The 21,293-nt window shown below is 33.0% G+C and overlaps 2 protein-coding genes across 11 annotated transcripts in view; one reads left to right on the top strand and one right to left on the bottom strand.

Annotated features, from left to right (window-relative positions):
• Ten-a (tenascin accessory) overlaps positions 1 to 19,278 on the top strand; it is a 297,917-nt gene extending 278,639 nt beyond the window's left edge. For 2 of the 3 annotated variants that reach the window (XM_035092067.1, XM_035092068.1), the window contains 11 exons: positions 95 to 359; positions 519 to 649; positions 1,072 to 1,218; positions 1,351 to 1,558; positions 5,543 to 5,569; positions 9,468 to 9,587; positions 10,437 to 10,618; positions 10,985 to 11,136; positions 11,219 to 15,415; positions 15,548 to 15,728; positions 16,024 to 19,278. In XM_035092067.1, the coding sequence (XP_034947958.1) occupies positions 95 to 359; positions 519 to 649; positions 1,072 to 1,218; positions 1,351 to 1,558; positions 5,543 to 5,569; positions 9,468 to 9,587; positions 10,437 to 10,618; positions 10,985 to 11,136; positions 11,219 to 15,415; positions 15,548 to 15,728; positions 16,024 to 16,982 (6,569 nt within the window). In that variant the 3' untranslated portion in view covers positions 16,983 to 19,278. The remainder of the gene's footprint in view (positions 1 to 94; positions 360 to 518; positions 650 to 1,071; positions 1,219 to 1,350; positions 1,559 to 5,542; positions 5,570 to 9,467; positions 9,588 to 10,436; positions 10,619 to 10,984; positions 11,137 to 11,218; positions 15,416 to 15,547; positions 15,729 to 16,023) is intronic. The other variant, XM_035092066.1, reaches the window with a different exon arrangement.
• LOC118072323 (CD151 antigen-like) overlaps positions 1 to 21,293 on the bottom strand; it is a 57,670-nt gene that overhangs the window by 32,126 nt on the left and 4,251 nt on the right. For 6 of the 8 annotated variants that reach the window (XM_035092082.1, XM_035092083.1, XM_035092081.1 and 3 more), the window contains exons 3-7: positions 21,110 to 21,292; positions 20,855 to 21,025; positions 20,701 to 20,790; positions 20,501 to 20,620; positions 20,132 to 20,438 (exon numbers count right to left, since the gene is read on the bottom strand). In XM_035092082.1, coding sequence (XP_034947973.1) covers positions 20,370 to 20,438; positions 20,501 to 20,620; positions 20,701 to 20,790; positions 20,855 to 21,025; positions 21,110 to 21,292 — 633 coding nt within the window. In that variant the 3' untranslated portion in view covers positions 20,132 to 20,369. Of the gene's footprint in view, positions 1 to 20,131; positions 20,439 to 20,500; positions 20,621 to 20,700; positions 20,791 to 20,854; positions 21,026 to 21,109; position 21,293 lie in introns of those variants that run through there. The other 2 variants (XM_035092085.1, XM_035092086.1) reach the window with 1 other exon arrangement.

Here is a 21,293-nt window from a genome sequence, read left to right as displayed (position 1 = left end):
GATGACCATTAATTTCATACCTGACAGATATAAATGAGGAAAATAATTATTAATTGAGTGATTATAGTAATTGATGATATTATTATTGTTATAGCTGATTGTCGAGATCCAACATGCAGTGGCCATGGTGCTTGTGTTGCTGGAAAATGTTACTGTAAAGCTGGATGGCAAGGTGAAAAATGTGATAAAGTAGATCAAAGGATTTATCAATGCCTACCAGGATGCTCTGACCATGGGTCTTATGATCTTGAGACTGGCACTTGTCTTTGTGAGGAACATTGGACTGGAGCTGATTGTTCTCAGTCAAGTTGTAGCCTTGATTGCGGCTCTCATGGCTCTTGTGAGCAAGGCGTTTGCAAGTTAGTAGACTTAACTCCTCTTGAATATTTTTAGTTGATAAATAATTTAAAAATAATTCCATCTATATATTATCGATATCGAGAATTTTTATTTAGTACGAATTTATTGCTGATACCTTTCTCATTGTTATTTCACGATTTATTATACTACTTTTTCAGATGTCATGACGGTTGGACGGGAACCAAATGTGATCAAAAGCCATGCGACCCCCGATGTGCTGAACATGGCCAGTGCAAAAACGGCACTTGTGTTTGCAGCCAAGGATGGAATGGAAGACATTGTACTCTACGTAAGTATATGTGATATTTTGAAAGAAAGTTTCTCAATGTTCAGGTAATACTGTTTGACAGTTTTAAAAAAAGTATTTCTGTTTGAAGAATCAAAAGTAGAATTAAATTACCATCTTATTATAGAATTCATGAGAATGAAATTGATAATTGCCAACAAACTGTAACTAATGTAGCAATAAAACCAATACTCTATCTTAATTACATCTTTAAAGCTTAATGAAGTTTTTTTTGTACTGAATATAAAACATAAAATTAATCCGTTTCTCTGACTGTTTTAATGTCATAATATTAGAGAGCAAAAAATTGATTAAATAATAGAATTAGTTTGTGAATAAATATTAATATAATTAGCAAAAGTGTAATGAACTCTATTTAAATTGGAATATAAATTATTTATGTTATTGATTAATTTTATTTTTAGCTGGATGTGAGAATGGCTGTAGCAGACATGGAATATGTGCTCTCCAAGATGGAGAATATCGTTGTGAATGTTCAACTGGCTGGGCAGGCAAAGATTGTAGTATAGAACTTGAAAAGGAATGTAACGATGATATTGATAATGACAATGGTGAGTTTAAAACTTCCTCATGATATATATTGTTCATAACTTTTACATTGTTTTGATGATTTTCTACATCAAGAAGATAAACTCTAACCATTTGATGAAATGTTTGTGATAAAACTCTTCTTTTCTATTTAGACGGAATGGTCGATTGTTTTGATAGCGAGTGCTGTTCTCAACCATCTTGTGTCAAACATGTTATGTGCTTGGTCAGTAGTGATCCTGTTGAAGTTCTACTACGGAAACAACCACCAAGTGTAACAGCGTCTTTCTGGTTACGAGTAAAGTTCCTTATTGAAGAAAAAAGCGTCCAGAGTTACGTGCACACTGACGAGTATGATGAAAGGTAGGATCAACTTTTTTCAGTAAGTTTCATTAGTACAAATGAGTAAATTTCAAAGAGAGAATATATTGCGTTGGGAATAAGGAAAAGAAAAAAAGATGGTTATCCGAATTTTTTTCATAAAAATTTAAGCAGAGAATAAATCGCGATTTAAATTGAAATTAAAGTGAAAAATTAAAGGAAAAAAAGAATTAACAAATTAATTTTCTAATAAAATTATCTTCGTCAATCTTGCCATTACTTGTTTTAATTGAAATAAAAATATTCGAGGCACGCGGCGAATTTAATGGGACTAATTAACTATTCAATATAATAAACAAACGTTCGAATAATTAAATATCGTTTTACATGGCTGCTTCAACTCACGATGGGAATTTTAATTAAATATTATTCAATCATGATGACATCCTTGTTATGTTTTATACATTAATAATATATCTAAAAAGTACCACTTAAATAAGATTAAATCTTATCAAGTTTAAGGTACGTTGAATTAGATCTGTTGACAGTTGAAATGGGGTTATCAAATAAACAAAGAAAATTACTACAAAAGAGTTTTCCCGTTCACGGATATTAGCCTTTACTCCGCTTTTCTTTGGCCAAAAGATACAAGAATTGAAATGCGATTGAATTAATTTAACAAAAGGGTGAAAAGAGAGAAATCTCTTTGATAATCGGAATTCTTCGCGTGCCAATATCCCTATAAGCTTCAAGGTATCTTCAATGGAAAAAAAAAAATATATCGAACAAAAATCTGTAAATTTCGAGCTGTGTCAAGGGAGCAATGCGATAAAGCAAAAGAATTAAAGTTGAAAAAATAAGATAAAAGAATTTCTTTCACTCTGTGTTTTATACAAGTGGATCCTATCGTGAGTGACGGTCAAGTAGTAACAACGACGTAGACTTGGATAAGTTTTATTTAACATGTCCCACGGGGTGGTTACGTTCAATCGTTGTCAAATATACGGTCTTCAGGTTACCGCGCGACAGAGTGACAAGTTCACTCCAATCGAACCTCCTTTTACTAAATCAAACGTCCTTCTCCAAGTGTTTGTTACCTGCCCTCTCCCTCCCCTGAATGACAGGTGCATCGACGATCACCTCGATAACATTGCCGGAGCAAAGGACTACTTTATCTCTTATTCTTTACGTTTGTTATTGATTTACAATAAACACATTTCTTTGTGCTAATTATCAATCAATATGTATTATATAAATCATTGATTGGCTATGAATTTATTCAACCTTTTTATCAAGTGTAGTCTAAACGAGGGACCTTCGTTGTACCATGGTATACTTGATCAATATTTCAGAGCTTAAAATAATGCATAATGAACGTAAACTTGAAGAGAAAATTTGAGAGTCTCAAGATTTCTGAAGGTTCTTTACTTCTGGCATTGCTGCGAGGACACATGATGGGTATATTTTATCCAACGTTGATCGACTTGGTGCCTTTTATTCAGGGGATTCGTGTAATTGTCTAATGTTAAACCTTATGTGTGTTACCTTACCATCACCAAGATCACCACTCACCTATAGCCGTTTGAGACTCAGTGTTCGTCAAAGAATAACGAAAATCATTAAAGTAAAGAAAAAAAAAACAATGTAATTTTTTTCAGCAGTAATTTCGTTGTTACTTTTAAGATCATTTGCTTTCGCGTAAATCTTTCTTAAATAGCTCCTTTATATATATATTTATTATATATTTATACGTATGAATTAAATGGCAATTAAAATTCGCTATAAGACAGAAAATATTTATAAGAATAACGATGGACAAATGCTAGCTATTTCATATGTGCACTTTCAGAATTGCCCGTTATTATAATTCTCGGGCAAATACGAAAGGATTTCATGGTAAAACCGTTGAAATTGATGCCAAGTTGAAAACTTAATTTATTCGTTTATTTAGCTCAAATAGTGGAAGTAATAAAATTAATCATACATTTGAATAATGAATTCATCTCTCAATTTGGCATTCAATTTAAACGTACTTTTAACATGATGGACACAAGTTTGAAATCCGCTATTTATTATTTGCTTTGTTTTTTTTTCTCAATTTTATTCTACTGTTTCCTCATGAAGGAAATGAAAAGATGTAACTTGACATTTTATTTTCTTTTTATATACTTTTTATTAGCGTGCATTATATTTTACTGGTGTTGGTATTCTGCAGATAGGAATGACGGAGCGATAGGAATAAGCGAATCGAGTCTAAAGATATCACGAAGAGTATCAATCATTTTGCTACCTGTCACAATAAGACAGGTTTCAATACTCTCTATTTGTCAATATACGCCATGATCACGCCATGTCTAGTCAAATCGATTGACGAGGTCAATCCCGGTCAAATATCACATCCTGTATCATAGTAATTTTTATTATCAAATTATTCAATGCACATTCAATATAATACTGTCAAGTCATTCAAAATTATTGTCGTTTAGGTAAAGTGAAAAATTTGAAATTCATACGAGCATACTTTGAATAGTTGAGTTAGAAGTAAGGGAAGAGAAGTAGAGTTTTGAAAACGAGATTCTAAAATTTTCCTCAAGCTATTGACAAACGGGGTTCCATTGGACCTTCTTTTTCTTTCACTTTGGCAATTTTCTTTTTCTCTTCACGACGTGACACACACCTTGAAACCCACTTACTGATGCATAGAACTTTTCAATTGTCGTGGGACAGAATAAATCACTCGTTGACGTACATACGTAACTGAAGTGACTTGAAACTCAATGTAACTCTAAGTAAATTCTAACATCAAGAAGTCGATTTTCGGATTAATAAAGTGTACGACTGGCATCAGGAGAATGTTTTGATAGTAAACGAAAATTCAAGTTAACTTTTTGTGTAGACCAAATAAAACTAGGCCTGTGTAATCGATCGAGCAGTGGAAGAGATAAAGATACAGTCAGACACACGAGAGAATTGTTGTTGGAGAAAATATCTATCGATAATCAATCGTTACCCAAGAGTATCGCTTCGTCATTCCTGTTTTTTTCTTTAAACTATTTTACTTAAATGATTTTAAAGCCAATGTGAGCAGTAATTTGTAGAAAATTGTTAAAATAAACAACGAAAAAAAACAAAGTCCAATGAAATAAAGTAAAAAAAAAAAAAGAAATGAGGAAAAAAGAAGAAAGCAAATAAAAAATAATTGAGATGTAAATGAAAAAAATGGTTATCCGATATGGGTGTTTACGTTGTTATATAATTTAATATCGTGTGTTGTTGCGTTGTGTTCCAACTTGTGTCTGTCATTAATGTACCATTATATGTTGAATGTAAGAGCGAGTGAATGAATTTAATGTGAGTGACTGAGGATGGAGACAAGTATGTATGATGAGTACGCTTGATTAGTGTGTCTACGTCTATTGTTTCTGTAATGACGTACGGAACATTGCAACAACGAGAGAAAGAGAAAGCGGAAGAAAGTCGAGAGAATATGTGTGAGCAAAAGAGACCGTTGAGAGTAGCTGGACAAGTGAGGCTGAGAAAGAGAGACCAGAATCGAGAAAGCTCTTCGTATAATACATACATATATATATTTATTATATACTTTCATCGTTGTTTCTCGCTCGTCTGGACTCCATTAAAAGCTCTAGCTCGCCGAGGCCGGAATCGGAAGCTTAAATTTTATCTAAAATCCGGATTTAGTAAATTTTGTTGAAATTCATTGAAAATTTATAAATGAAAATTTGGAAAAAATCATAAGATGAAATAATGAATAAAATAAAAGAGAAAGTAAAGTAAATAATGAAATAGAATCAACTGATGAAAATAATTTCTAGTAAAAGAGTCTTTCTCGCGTTCGCTTCACAAACTATAACGGTTTTTTTTTGCTGCAAAGAAAGCCGTAAATAACGTGTTGCGAATTTTTTTCTCGGGCGTGCAATGTTGCGTACGAGCATCGTTATTGCCCGCAAATGTGGGTTCTGTGACCGTGGTAACGCCCTTTCTTCTCGTTGGTTTTCCCACACGTAGTGCGTTCTGGAGTTCCTTTACACCGTGGTAAGTTGCAGCTCTCGCTAAAAAGCAAACCAAACGTTCATGTCCAATCATCTATGCATCCTCGCTCGTATACAAATCATCTTATATGTTTTCATAATGGCTCCATACTTTCTTGGCCTGCCTTTTTATTCATTATTGTTACTGAAAATTATTATTTATTTCTTTTTTTAAAATAAAATCAAATCTTTTTCTATTCTTGTTCTTGCTCGTCTTGTTCTTGTTCATCAATCATATTTCTTCATATTATTATTCATCTTCTTTCTTAAAATAATCACTATTATTTTAACTCTATCTTTCATTTTGATCTTTATTTCTCGTATCATCTTTATATTAAATATCATCATTATTATTTCTTGCTCGAATTATTTACTTCAATAGGTTAGCCATTTACTTGTTGCGTTGCTGAGTTTGAGCGCTTGTTTCTTTACTTTGGCTCTCAGCCCTTTATATTCTTCATATCGTTTCGAGGCTCCGTCTGCGTTATCTAGCTCGCAGATGCCTTCTTTTTCACATACATTCAATGAATAATCTATTTGAGAAATTCCATCAATCACACTTTACTCAATGCGAATTAAATTGACTAGTCTTTATTGAAAATTGATAAATAATAAATAAATAAAAAGATAGAGAGAGAGAGAAAAAAATGAATCTGTGTATAGTAATAAAAATAAAATAAAAAAATTATAAACGATAAAACGTGGCCGGAGCAATCGACCTTTATAAAAGTACATTGAGTACAAATTGTACGAGCTGTCTCTGTGTCTATCTGTGATATGTTATCAGATGTTTATCATTTTATGTTATGCCTTGTCTTCTTGTCCTATTAGTGCGTTTTATAGTCCTATTAGTGTTGTTACCATGTTACCAACTAAAATAATCCTCAGTCTTGTGTTGTTTTGTGTTGCGAGGCTTGTATTCTGTGTATATCCTTGTCGAACCTTGTCTATATAGTGAACGTCCTTTAGCATTATTACACATCGCTGAATAATAATGTTACGCGCCAAATAATACACTCGTTGAATTTTTTCCTTTTATTTTGTTGACATTGTTCAAATAAATTATTTACACAATAACAAGCAATTAACCGATACTTTTTCACTGCTTATTAACTCAAATGATCGGCTGAAAAATCTATGTTCAATCGGTTCGATATTTGTCTTGTATATATTTCTGAATAATCATTTAATTTGATTTTGATTAATCAATAAAATATTGTTATTATTATTATAATAAGTTTTAAAAAAAAATACATACATCTAAATTCACAATCTCTCCTTGTCCTTTGTCTACGTCTGTATTACTGTCTACAGTGTACCAATAACCCTTGTCCAATCAAGCCTACACCATCGTACCTTGTGTCTGTCTATCCATTGTCTTATTCCACTCCACTCCATAAAAATATATTCCCTTTATGTGAGTATACCGGGAGGACGAGATTAAAAATTGGAATTTTTAAAATAATTGAAAAAAATTTGAAACATCTACAAATTATGTCTCGATGCATTAAAAAATAAAAACAAAAAAATATAGGGAAAAGTAATTTGGGTTTGCTCATTTTCACTCCTAAAATTGAAAGAAAAATCCTCGGGGATGGAAAAGAGCTACAAAAATATCAATAAAATACTAAAGAATGAATTATATAGTTATGAGGCATGTTGCACGCGATTATGTCGGCAATAATTTCAATTATTCTGTATTGCCGATGTGCCTCGACTACCTCGCGTCTTTAATATCTTTTCTTATAGATAAACGAAAACAAAGTCGACAGTAGAATGACATGATTTCGCGAGAGACACCGCTCGTTATTTTGTTAATTTACATTATTTAATAGGTTTTGGTGTCTGTATCTAATGATCTCAATGTGTTTTTCAATAATATATTTATTTATTCATTTATTTATTTTTACCATTTGTTATGGTTTGAAATAATTATTAAGTAGTTGACAACAGTGCCTGCCACCTTGCTGTGCTCATACTTGGAGGATCAGCACCCCGGATTGTTTGATCCCCAAGTCATCGATAATAAGATGGCAGGAAGCAACGCTGCGAAGATTTTATAAACATACTTTTTTACATTCAATTTTTTAACACTCCCTAAAGTGACACACCACCTTTTTTTTCAAAAATAATTCATTTCCCCTCTGATCCTTAATCAGCACCAAAATATCAAGATTGTTATAAAATTTAATTCATCCAATTGTTATTAAAAAAAAAAACACATATTCACCCCATGTGTCAATCAAGAATTAATCTAAATAATTTGTTGAATTAAAAATAAATAATTAAAATACAATTCTACAGTTATCAATTCAGTATAATATTTTTTTCTTCTTTCATTCCAAAGCTAATAAAAATTTAATGTAATGTCCTGCCAATCAAGAGTTAATAATTGATACAGGGAAATAATTGGATGATTAAAGAACATGTCTGCTGTCTATTTTGTTGAATGAAAGCCTAAAGAAGGTGTGTCAGTCTGGGGTCTATAGATCAATAAAGTATAATGATGCACGTGAAATTGATTGCAAGGTAACGATCAATCAAGAAGGAGTGTGATCCTCCAAGAAATATACTTTCCCCTGTTCGCAGTTCCTTAGGAACTGACTGATACATAATTGAATATTATATATATATTTTTGGATATACCATAAGTGCATCATGATTGTATAGCTTGTTATGTATGCAACGAAATAATATTCCACGAGCTCGGGATATTTCGTTGAATATTTTTGATATCCCGTGCACACACAATAAAAAATATATATTTATTCACTATTTTTTCTTGCATATATATCATATATAACAAACTTTACAATGCAAGGATATTATATATATTATCGCCTCTATATAATCTTCATTTAATTATATTATATTCAGCACACACATGATTGCTTTAATAATTTCAAGCTTACATTTCAATTTTACGCAATCATCCAAATACCCTTCAATTTACTACATTATCTATATATTCGTTTATATACACATATTTTATACATAATATATATATATATACAAATACAAATATCTATATGCATGCTATTTTACTTCATGAAAAGTCCCCGACCCACGGGATGAAAATTTTATAATTCAAACGATTGAATATTCTCACCAAGCTGAACGAGTTGATATCGTGACCTGAAATTTCCCCTGCGTACAACTGGTAGACCATATCGAAATAAAAATATATATGATCAGGCGTAAGGGGGTGGTATATCAGGTCGAGTTTTCCTCGCACATTTCATTGTCCAGTTGTAAAATCTATTTGTTCCACTCGTCGCTTCAAATTCGGCCCGGTCGAGCATTGCTGTCCGAGCGAGTTCAATGTTTGTCGGTGGAGCATTTATCGATCCGCGCATCCTAGTGCCAAGCAAAGTGAGAATATTAAATCGCATAGAATCGTTGACCGGGAAAGCTGATTCGTATCCATATAATACCGGTATTGCACGGAGTATGCGCGACCTACCAATAAAGCATCATCTTCACGATCGTCCAACGTCAAAACTCGTAAATCTACTTCTTTTTCTCTATCTTACCTTTCTACTTTTCTTCTTCTTACTGTTTTTTCTTCTTCCTGCTACACTTTGACTTTTTTTTTTCCTACGTTTTTCACGTAAATTTAAAATTCGTTTTCTACTTCCTTGGTACTTTTACGTATTTCTACTGAACGTCGGAGCCACTTGTTCGCTCTCAGCATCCTCTGTTGAAACTTAATAAACTTGATAACGAGATCTTGAGAACGTCATTAGAAATTTCAAGTATTCAGTTGTGAAGCGTGGCATTTCTCTTTTCGGTACGAATCGAATCGGCATTCCCGAATCATCGACAGCATCCCAATCCACATCATACACCACATTATTACATTTGTTATGAGAATTGGGTAGTATATCTGACATTTGTCACAGCCGAGTCGCAGTGATGAGGGGCCAAGTAGTAACGGAACAAGGACTGGGAATAGTAGGAATACGAGTTTCAGTGGACAAAACTCAACGCTTTGGATTTACACTCACTAGAGCTGGAGGATGGTGAGTATTAAAAGTTTATAAAGTTACTTAGGCAAATAAGGCTTCTTTAATTCATTCATTTCATTATTATAATAAATTTGTTTGCTGGTATTATAACCCATTTTGAAGAAGATAAAATAAAAATTGGGTTGGTTTTCAAGAATAAATCATAAAAGTTTCATTTACAAAATATTTTTCAAGATTTATGATAGACTATTCAAAAAGATGATTAATTAATTAATTAAATAATTAGAATTATGTCATTATTTAGAAAGGAAAATTGAAATTAAATAACTTCCCTCAAAGACTATTTAAAATAAAATTAGCTGGTTTCAATGTACAATTCATTGATCCAATCTTAAGCTGATCTTCAATAACCTAGACTTTACTTGCTGGCAGTATCTCACCCTCAATAATTATCAATTAAATTTTGAATTCATTTATCTAATTCCCACTATCACTAGAACAAATCTTTCGACAACGTCTCATTATCGATTGCAGCATTATGAAGTTGATAATCGTAGATCAGAAGATCGCAAAGGAAAAGAGAAATGACGTCAAAGCCGGATTTGATATTGTTGAAAGCTTCCTAATTATTCTTGCATCTAGGGTATTATGAGGATTAGCTTTTCTCTTGGTCGACAGTGAAATCCTCTTAGCGCTTAAACTCTCCGAATTATCAACCAAAATACACGCAATCAAATTGACAGGCTTTCATATTAATATAATGTATATACAATTATTATTAAAATTTTTTCATTTCATCTAATGATACTTTTAATTATTCTATTCTCATTCACATTGATAATCAATACTTTCTGATAATCCGATTTAATTACACAGACGACTCTAATGTTCATTATATTCTAGGTTCGATATTCTGGTGAATGGCGGTGGAGCAGTTACACTTCAATTCCAACGTAACCCCTTCAAGCCTCTCACAAGGACCGTATTTGTCCCATGGAATCAAATAGTTGTCCTACCACCAGTGGTAATGACTTTAGCAGAGGAAGGGTCTGATCAATCTAATCAACAATCTAGTTCAAGTATTGGTGAGTATTTTTTTTTCTGTTATGTTTTTAGTTATTTTATTATCACAGCTGTCGTTTAGATTCAAGAGGAAATTCAGATAATGAATTTAGTTTATCTAACGCGCTATATGCAAATCTAATAAATCTTCATTAAAATCCGCTGTACGTAAACATTTATTTTGATTAATAAAGGTTTTATTTGAATAATTCTTGTCCAGTAAATTCAAATTTACTACCATTTGATAAATAATGTTTTTATTCAGTGTAACTACATTTGTTTGAGGTTTAACGAATATCATTTGAACGAAATTTAATCGATAAATAAAAAGTGTATCTATAAAAAGAAATTTTAATTAAAATAATTTTTGTTATTCTTAATTAAAATAGGATTTTCGGGATTACCAATGGGTCTCTTTGTCGATAATGGACCTTGCATGGAGCACGATCATGAAATACTTAAACCTATAATTGTTGGCACTTGGATGCCTGAAAAAGTTGGCGGACTGCCAGGACAAAGTTTAGTTCTGGCTGAGACTCAGGTAAATATTTATTATATAAGAAAGTTTTTTTTATTATAAAAAAAAATGACATTTGAACTAAATTGATCAAATAATTTTTCAGATTGTTCAAGAAAGTATTCCAATACCAGGATCAAATGTGCATCTGATGTACCAGAGTAGTCAAGCAGCTAATTACTTATCTACAGTTCGAATGCAATTGACGGGGTCAGTTATTCCACCATCTCTGACTCATGTTCATGTTCATGTGGAAATCGAGGGTTCTGTACATACCAAAATCTATGAAGCTGATCCTAATTTGACTCATACCTTTGCTTGGAACAAGAGGAATGTCTATAAGCAGAAGGTTTACGGAGTAGCACAAGCACGAATTTCTGTGGGTTATCAGCACTCGACTTGTCCTTCAATCATTTGGGAAACGCAAACAGCAACCTTACAAGGCTTTGATGTCGATATCTCGGATATTGGCGGTTGGAGTTTGGATATTCATCATCACTATAATTTCCATGAAGGCATATTACAGAAAGGAGATGGCTCGACTTTGCATTTCAAACAATATCCAAGAATAGTAGAGGTTGTTATGGGAACAGGCTTCCAAAGAAAGCTCGTTTGTCAAGATTGCGATGGGCGAGCCAAAGACGCTAAATTATTGACTCCAGTTGCACTAGCAAGTGGCCCAGATGGTAGTATTTATGTAGGAGATTTTGATCTTGTTCGAAGAATTGACCCAGAAGGCAATGTTTATACTGTACTTATTCTCAGTGCCACTCAAGTTGCCTACCAGTACTATTTATGTGTATCGCCTGCAGATGGTCACCTATATATCAGTGATCCAGAAAAACATCGAATTTTCAAAACAATATCATTGGCTCCAGTACAAGATCCTAGTCTTAATATTGAGCCAGTTGTTGGTAGTGGAGAGCGTTGTATTCCTGGTGATGAAGGACATTGTGGAGATGAAGGTCCAGCCATTCTTGCTAAACTTGCACACCCTAAAGGCATTGCCATAGCTGCCGATAAAACAATGTATATTGCTGATGGAACTAATATCAGAGCAGTAGATTCTCGAAAAATAATTCATACTCTAGTTGGTCATCATGGACATCACAATCATTGGTCACCCGCCCCGTGTATTGGAGCTATTCCAGCTCGTCAAGCTCAACTCCAATGGCCTACGGGGTTGACATTGAGTCCTCTAGACGGTACACTTCATTTTATTGATGACAGACTAGTTCTCAAACTGACTACTGATCTCAAAGTCCGTGTTGTCGCTGGAACTCCACTCCATTGTACAAGCAATGTTAATAGTGGAGATGCGACAAAAGTCAATTCAACTGTTCCAATCAATAATAAAAAGTCTGATCAAGTACTTGGCTCCGTACTTGCTGTTAGTTTTAGCCCTACTGGAGAATTGTACATTGCAGAAAGTAATTCACATCGTGTTAACTCAATCCGAGTTGTGGACTCATCTGGAAAAATGTCCCATTATGCTGGACGTCAACAAGACCGTCATGACCAATGTGAATGTAATAATACTACACCAAACTCAAAAATATCTGATACATGTACCTGCAATGATGATATCAGTAGTACAGAAACTCTATTATCTTCTAATGCAAAGTTTAAAGCTATTTCTGCTCTTGCAGTATCTCCTGATGGTGTACTTCACGTTGCAGATCAAGGGAGTCTTCATATACTCGCTCTTAAGCCTTATTTACCTAAACTTGATGAGGCTGGTGAATTTCAAATACCTTACCCACCATCGAATGAAATTTATGTATTCAATAGATACGGTCAACATGCAGCTACAAAAGATTTGACAACCGGAAGAACACGATACTCATTCCTTTACTCAAAGAATACAAGTTTCGGTAAGCTGTCAACCGTAACTGACAGTGCAAGAAATAAAATCACATTCTTACGAGATTACAGTGGTGTTGTCAGCTCCATTGAGAATTCACAGGATCATAAATCTGAGTTAAAGATATCTGCAGTTGGATTCTTGGAAAAACTATCTGAGAATGGTAGATCTGAAATTGCGTTAGACTACGATGCAGATTCTGGTTTATTGACAAGTCGTTCCGGTGGTGGAGAAACATACATTTACAACTATGATAATTTAGGTCGTGTATCAAATATTATTTTACCAACAGGAGAGACTATAAAATTGACCTCAAAGTTATCTGATGATGAAGGTCTGTCAGTAAAGGTTGAAGCACCATTACAAGCTCTGGCAAAGACTAACAAGCATAAAATAATAGAATATAAAATGAAGAAGCAAGGATCTAATATGTTAACAATAACAGACGGTAGTAAGATTCAAAAGGCAACGGCATTTGCTAATAACAGCTTAGAGGTTGTATTACCTGGAGGCGGCAGAATTCTCAGTGCAGCAATGACTAAACATCCACTGTTGGAAGCAGCATTGCCTGTAGAAGCTGAAATGTTGCCTATGTGGAGCTACCAAGTGCTTACATTAGGAGAGTTAATTAATACAATGACAACAACGTACAACCTCGTTGGTGAAGTCAGTCATCCTCAACAAACACTCAACCGCGAGATATGGGTCAATGATTCGCGCGTAATTGGCGTGAAATTTGAACAGCTACTAGGACGTGAGACATTTTACGTTCAACCTTCAAATCCTTTGTTAAATGTGACATTCGATCTTGCTGGATTACCATTAACTTGGCAGCCGCATGAATACGGGCATAGTCTTAATATCACTTATGACTGGTTTAATCGAATCCAGAGTTGGCAATGGGGATCCTCCAATGAATCTTATAATTATGACAGACACGGACAATTGTCCGAAGTAACAAATAAACAAGACGGTACCAAATGGTACGTTTACAATGACTTTAACATGCTGTCTAATATAACTTTGGCAAGCGGACGAGAATTCTCTTTGGAATATGATGAAAACGGTGGATTGAGACATGTCATTCTGCCTGCTGGTACTAGACATTCATTCTCTTGTCAAGCATCTTTGGGATTCCTTCGAGTCACCTATACACCACCAGGAAGTACTCGTTCTTATTTACAACACTACAGTCACGATGGTAATCTTCTGCAAACAGTCTTTCCTGGCGATGGAGCGCGCATTGTTTATAGATATCATCCCTGGGGCCAATTGTCTGAGGTCGTTCACGGTGATGGTAAGAGTGAGATTAGATATACTGAAAGTGGCTTACCTTCAGAAGTAATTCACACAGAAAAAGATGTGGAATACAAGTGGGACTATCAGTACAGTGCCGGACTTTTAGTAGAAGAGCGTATTGACTTCGAAGCTAAGACCGGGCTCAGCAATGCCAAGTTTACTTTTGATTACGACGCCAACTACAGATTAATCGCCATTCAAGGTAGAATAGGAGGTCAAACGTTACCAGCCCACACTATGGCCTACAGCCAAAAAACTGGTGCACTAGACCAGATTGGCCAATTCAAAATCACCAAACCCTCGCCAAATGAAACAATGGTCTTGGATGGAATTGCTGTCTTCTCTCGTATCATAGACAAATATTTCCTCGAAACTCAAGTAACCGTGACGATTCATGGACTAGTCGTATTCAGAATGGAGTTCACTCATGACTCGAAAGGCCGTATCAACCAAACACGAACAGATACGAGCAATGTTGGAGTTAATACTTATACAAACGTTAAAAATTACACTTGGGACTCAGATGGTCAATTAACAGGTGTAGAAGCACAAGAACCCTGGAGTTTTAAGTATGATGGTAATGGAAATATGCTGTCCTTGACTTATCGAGGAAATACTATTCCTATGGAGTACAATAATATGGATAGAATCGTTAAATTTGGCGATGGTCTTTATAAATACGACAACCGTGGCCAAGTGATTCAAAATGCAAGAGAAGAAAGATTTAATTATAATGCTAAAGGTCTTCTAACTCGAGCTACAAAGAAAGGTCGATTTGATGTACGTTATTACTACGATCATCTAAATAGATTAGCTACAAGAAAAGATAATTATGGAAATGTTACTCAATTTTTCTACAACAATCAAAAACGACCTCATGAAGTTAGTCAAATATACAGCCCTCGGGATGGAAAACTTATGTCTCTGGTTTACGATGATAGAGGTCATCTTATTTATGCCCAAATTTATAGACATAAATATTATATTGCTACAGATCAATGTGGTACACCAATCATGATTTTTAATCAATATGGAGAAGGTATTAGAGAACTTATGAGATCTCCTTACGGTCATATAGTTTATGATTCGAATCCATATCTTTATCTTCCTGTTGACTTTTGCGGTGGTCTTTTAGATAAGGTTCGTAAAGTTTTATTTTATCTTCTAGAAAAATAACTTTCTTTATGATCATTTAATTCAATTTATTATTTTACTTTATAGAGTTAATTGATAATTATTTTTATAGAATCTAATCAATGTTATATCTTTTAGGTAACATCTTTGGTACACATGCCAAATGGAAAAGTATATGACCCACTAATAGGAAAATGGATGTCACCTCTCTGGGAAAATGTTCTTGATCGTGTTGCAACACCAACGCATCTTCATTTATATAGATTTAATGGAAATAATCCAATCGATGTTAGACATACCGAAGAACGCAAACCAACAGGTTTGTTTCTTTCTCATTTAATCAAATTGGAAATGCATAACAATCTACAGATTCAATCATTATAATTAACGCATACTAATTGGAATTTTAATTGAAAAATTCTTATCAATTACGAGCTTTACTTTTATTACGAATCAACAAATACTATTTGAAAAGAAAATAAAGTTTTACTCTTTATTATTAAATTGAAGAATATAAATCTATTTTCACAAATTAAATATTAAAAATAACTCTGTACTTTTGCATGTTTTTTTTTAAATCATCTTTTAATTATTTAAAAATTTATTTTTTACAGACCACATATCATGGCTTTCACTACTTGGCTATGATCTAAAAAGCCTCGCACCGCAACTATTCCCGAACCAACTGCCTGATAGTCAAGTGCCTCCATCATTAAACCCACAAGCTTTGATTCTTAGTGAAAAAAATAAAAATCGCAATATGGGTGTTCAATCAGGATTCTTAGCATACATCGCTCAAAGACATTCAGGAGATGCTGCAAGTCTTTTAGCTCCTCCTAGGTCAGCTTTGAAGAAAGATCTAAGTGAACTCCTTCCAAATCGCTTGGGTGCTGCTTCAGATCCACCATTTGGCAAAGGAATATTAGTTTCAAGAACTGCCGATGGCCAGGCAGTTGTTTCAAGTGTTTCCGTTGCTAACCCAATTTACCGTGATGTCTTTACGACTGTGTTCAATCGATCGTACTTTCTACCATTCAGCTTTGTTGTTCATAATGCTCAGCAAGATGCATTTTACTTTGTTAAAGAAGAAATCGGAAAAGCTGAGGACGATCGAGGAGAACTCAAGCGTTTGGGTGGACAAGTTAATACGACTTTCCACGGAAATGAGAATGGCAGTGGTAATATTGTTGATGTAAAAATTCATGGTGCCAGCTATGTAGTGAATCTTCGTTACGGAACAACAGCAGAAAAAGAAAAACAGAGGCTACTTCATCATGCAAAATCCACCGCAACTCGTAAGGCTTGGCATCGTGAACGTGAAGCTCTTAGAGCAAAAACTCCAACTTCTATTGAATGGATGGCAGCAGAACAAGAAGAAATAGAGAATCATGGCTCTGCATCAAATTACGAATGTGAATACATTCATGATCCACAATTGTACCCAGAGTTAGCTGAAGATCCTTACAATATTAAGTTCGTAAAGAAAGCAGCGAATCCATCGACTAAGAAACGACGAAGGAGGAGAGGCACTTCAACTGTTTGCAAACTCTGGCGACTTGATGGACTTTGCTAGAGAAAATTACAACTCGCAAACTTTGAAATCCACGAAAGTTTGTTCAATTAGTTTACAAGGCTGTGTGCGTGTGTGTCTGAAGAATATATGAAACACATAAAAACATTTCCTTTTTTTTTTAAAAAAAAGTTTGTGTGAAATTACGGAAAGAATACAATGAAATATAAAAAAATATGCCGCTGTAATGCGAAACGCATCATACGATAGAAAAGAAGAGAGAGAAAAAAAACGTACATACACTGATTACTATCAAAAGTTTTATACCAAAGTCTATTTGTGTATTTCAAAGATGCCAAACACTTATGTTATATTATAAAAGCCATACATAGGGTCATAGTGATTAAGCAAATAAATAATGCAACGTGCGAAACGTTTCGTTATAGACTTTAATCTATGATGAAATTTTGACTGCCGTATACACGAAAGAAAAATTCTCTTATTGAAAAATGATATATAAATAAATATATATAAATATAAAAATATATATATATAAATGTATGTACAAGTGATATAGATATATATATATATATATATATATGACCGGTGTTTCAGTGAATTTAATTGGACTGAAGTGAATGTTAGGTCGTTACGTCGAACGTAACGACAACATTACAGTGAACTATTGCCTGGATCGATGTTGTTCACAATGTTAAACCGGTCGCTATTGGAACAAGTTAAGAATGGTATCATGTGGTTATTCGTCCAAAAAGTTTTCGAAAAAACAGTGCAGGAAAGCGAAAACCTAGTCAATAAATTAGCTTTAGATTGACATTCATAAAACCTACCAGATTTATGTGGAGGAGATGCACCGTTTTTTATCGATTAAATATTTATAAAGAAAACCAAATAATATAGATAAAGAGATTGTATACGACTGCTGGTTGTAAAAATACGAATGGAAAAACTTTTTAGTGACGAATGGCCACGAAAGACCTTTAAGGTAGCACAGTTTGTTATACATTCGCGATAAATGTAGGATTAATAAGACTTAAGTGAGAAATTGTGAGTGTGATAAAAGAGAAAAATAAGAATGCATGTGAGCGAAGCTGTAACTGATCGACTATCGATCCGAATTACCCGTCTCGAACTTCTGTCACATTTTTTTTTGCATAAATAAAATGGAGTTCGTGACGTAGTTTGTATTATATTGTGGTGCTTTTCCTCCAGTGTGTGAAAATAGTGCAATGCTTAAAAAAATTACAAGAAAAATTAAAATTAATACTAACGTAAATTGCAAGACACTATTCTCCTGGAGGTTTAAAGGAGAGCTAATATTTTTTAAGATAATTTGATGACATACCTTAGCGTTATAGCGTCCAAAAAAAAAAAGTGCTGAGAAGACGTCAATGTTTTGCCCAAATGATATGTGAGAATGATGAGATCAAATATACATGAACTAATAAATAATAAACTTTTATAATAAAAGAATGAAAATAATGTTTTTAAAAATGACAAAAAAATTGATTAAAATAGACAGGCTGATCTAATGACCGCGAGAGTCGTGAGTATACATAAAGTACCAGACCGATATTATTATCGGTATACTATAATACGTATTATAATGACATATTTGTGCTTGCTGAATATGAGTAATGGAAAAATGGTACTGTTTCTTCACTAAGTACTAAATGTAATTTTAAAAATCCCATACGTATTATCGTATTAGTAAAAGAAATATATACATAATAAAAACGATCTTTCTCCCACACCTCCCCGTTCGTCATTTTGACAGTCTTTCTACTACCTTTTTTTAAAATCCATACAAATTTATGACTTTTTTCATCGTCCTGCGCAAACATAACATCTTTATTGAAATTTAATCGTGGTGCCCTACGGTTAGATAGTTGCACAATGACATTGACCTCTCTGGATAGGTAAATTATCTATTTAAATTAAATGTATAAATAATATAGAAGATAGGAATATTCTGGAGAATATTGTTAGTATGAGTGAGAGTCTAGACAAATTGAAAATATTGATTGTAAAGCTAAAAGTTATTGTAGCTAAACAATTGCTATTTTTTATGTCTAGATTAAGTTTGAACATAAAATTGCGATTGACGACCGATATTTTAAAAAATGGCGCTTAAAGAATTAACTATTTTTTAAAATCAAGTGTCAAATTATAATACATGTTTCATGTGTCGTTAATACGTAAATCAAGACGATCGTGCACATGCTAATAAATAAATTACTTAATAATTTGAAAGAAAAGATAAGATTTTAAGAAGATAAAAAAATCTAAAACTTAAAAAAATCACTGATAAATTATAAAAATAAATTCATCGCTTGTAAACTTGAATAATCTTTTTTATTGTTTATTACCAAGTTTATTTTAATTAAATGCATTTAAGGAAATCTTGATTAAATTAAAATTCATCAATGAAGCGGTGATCATTCGAAAAGAAAAAAAGGTGAATTTTGCACGAGATTAAATGTATGAGAAACGATGAATAAAAGTGAGAATAAAAAGTGTGGAAATAGCTGGGTAGCTTAATCCTCGGTTCACGTTTATTCCATTATCAGGATTAAATAAACAAATAAATTAAAATTAAATGAAAAGAAGAGGAGTATAAAGAAATAACGGAGTAGTAGTGAGCCGAGGTAAGAGCATAATTAAACCACGCTGTAGCTACGACCACAATTTAGGTAGATTATGCTACTTTGCCGCTGATCTGATTGTTTACTGTCACGTGTTGCTGTAAACCTTAAACTATACTATACGATATATATTTTATTTATATAATCTAATCAACTGTATTTATTGTAAATAGTCACGATGTTTGCTATGATATATAAAATATCTGTAACTGGATGGAATCTGCCTGAAAATGCGCCCAAATCCTGTCCTTTATCACATAATATATCTATATAAATAAATAAATGATTAAGTCATTATTAATTGGATATAACAAAAAATTACGTGTTCAAAGTACCATTAAATGCACTTGAACGATTGCCAATATTTCATATTTATATGAAAATATACTGAGTTTAAATAATAACTCTCAATACTCAATTCTCAATCGTAATGAAGAAAAAAATATCTTTTAAAAGCCATAAAATTAATAAATTGATAAATATTTCTATCGTGATTAAGTGACTTCGGGCGAGAGTCAATTTATTTTTAATTTCTAATGAATGCTCGGAAAAGCTCTCACGTGAGATAATATACTTCACTAAGTGGCAGTTGTGGATAAAGAGATTTCGAAACATGTCCAATAATTTACGATATTATTAATTATTAATTATCATTATTATTATCATTATGATTATTATAAGTGCGATATATTAAGTGTTTTAAAAAAATATATGATCTATATATGATAATAAAAAAGGGAAAACCGTTTTTAAGTCGCTCTGTACATTTATTTTTGTTTTTAACTGATCAAATATCCATGGAATGAAGTATTTTGAATCTTTTTTTTATCCCTATAGCCAAGAACAGACTTATACCCTTGAAAAATAAATTACTTTCGTAAAACTTTTGTTATTATTATAATTTTTTCAAGTACTTACCGAAGTAATCGAGATGAACAAAGTTGAGATGGTAACAGTATCAATGTGAGATTTTAGCATAAAGTAAGTACTTTTAAGACACCCAGATTCGTACGCCACAAATTCCGTCATGTGAAGACACTGAAATAAAAACGAATTATTTACTAACGTTCAAAAAAGTTACGTAAATTTTTACAAAAAATCAACATCATTTTCCACACCTGATCAATTGTTTTGGAACAACAGCTTTTAGGAATATCTATTAAATATTCTTCCCAATCTTTATAAGATTTTATTCCACAACATTGTAACTGGAACAAATAATGATGAATTAGTTAAAGTAAGTAAATAATCATATTTCGATAAATTTTTTACATATTGTTGTGTATTATCCCAAGCTTCAGTAACCCAATCCAATAAATGATATTTCATAATTGTGCTCTTCATATCATCCCGTATTTTACTGGTGATTCGATCGAAAAAAGAGGCACTCATGACAGAACAAATAAATATGATACATAGTAGCACAGAATGACATATAATGTACTATAAAAATAACTTTTTATTATCTGCTTTTTATAAATCATTACTATAATTAAAATTATCACTTATAGCCAGAGTTCTACTTACTACAACCAGTAATTTTCTGTTCTGTTTGATGAATGCAACGATTCCAAGAAAAGCTAGTGTTGCTGAGAATATACCAATTATAAGCAAAATAGTAACAAAAAGTTTTTGCGCCGTTAATCGTAACATTAACTTGCTATCCGATAACATCCACATTGATATTACGACTACAGCAATTCCAGCCAGC

The sequence above is a fragment of the Chelonus insularis genome, unplaced genomic scaffold (genome assembly GCF_013357705.1).
Source record: "Chelonus insularis isolate UGA/USDA-ARS -01 unplaced genomic scaffold, ASM1335770v1 contig_93_pilon, whole genome shotgun sequence".
Classification (NCBI taxonomy): Eukaryota; Metazoa; Arthropoda; class Insecta; order Hymenoptera; family Braconidae; genus Chelonus; species Chelonus insularis.
Note: the sequence above shows the minus strand (reverse complement) of the source record. Positions and strands in the feature narration are given on the sequence as shown.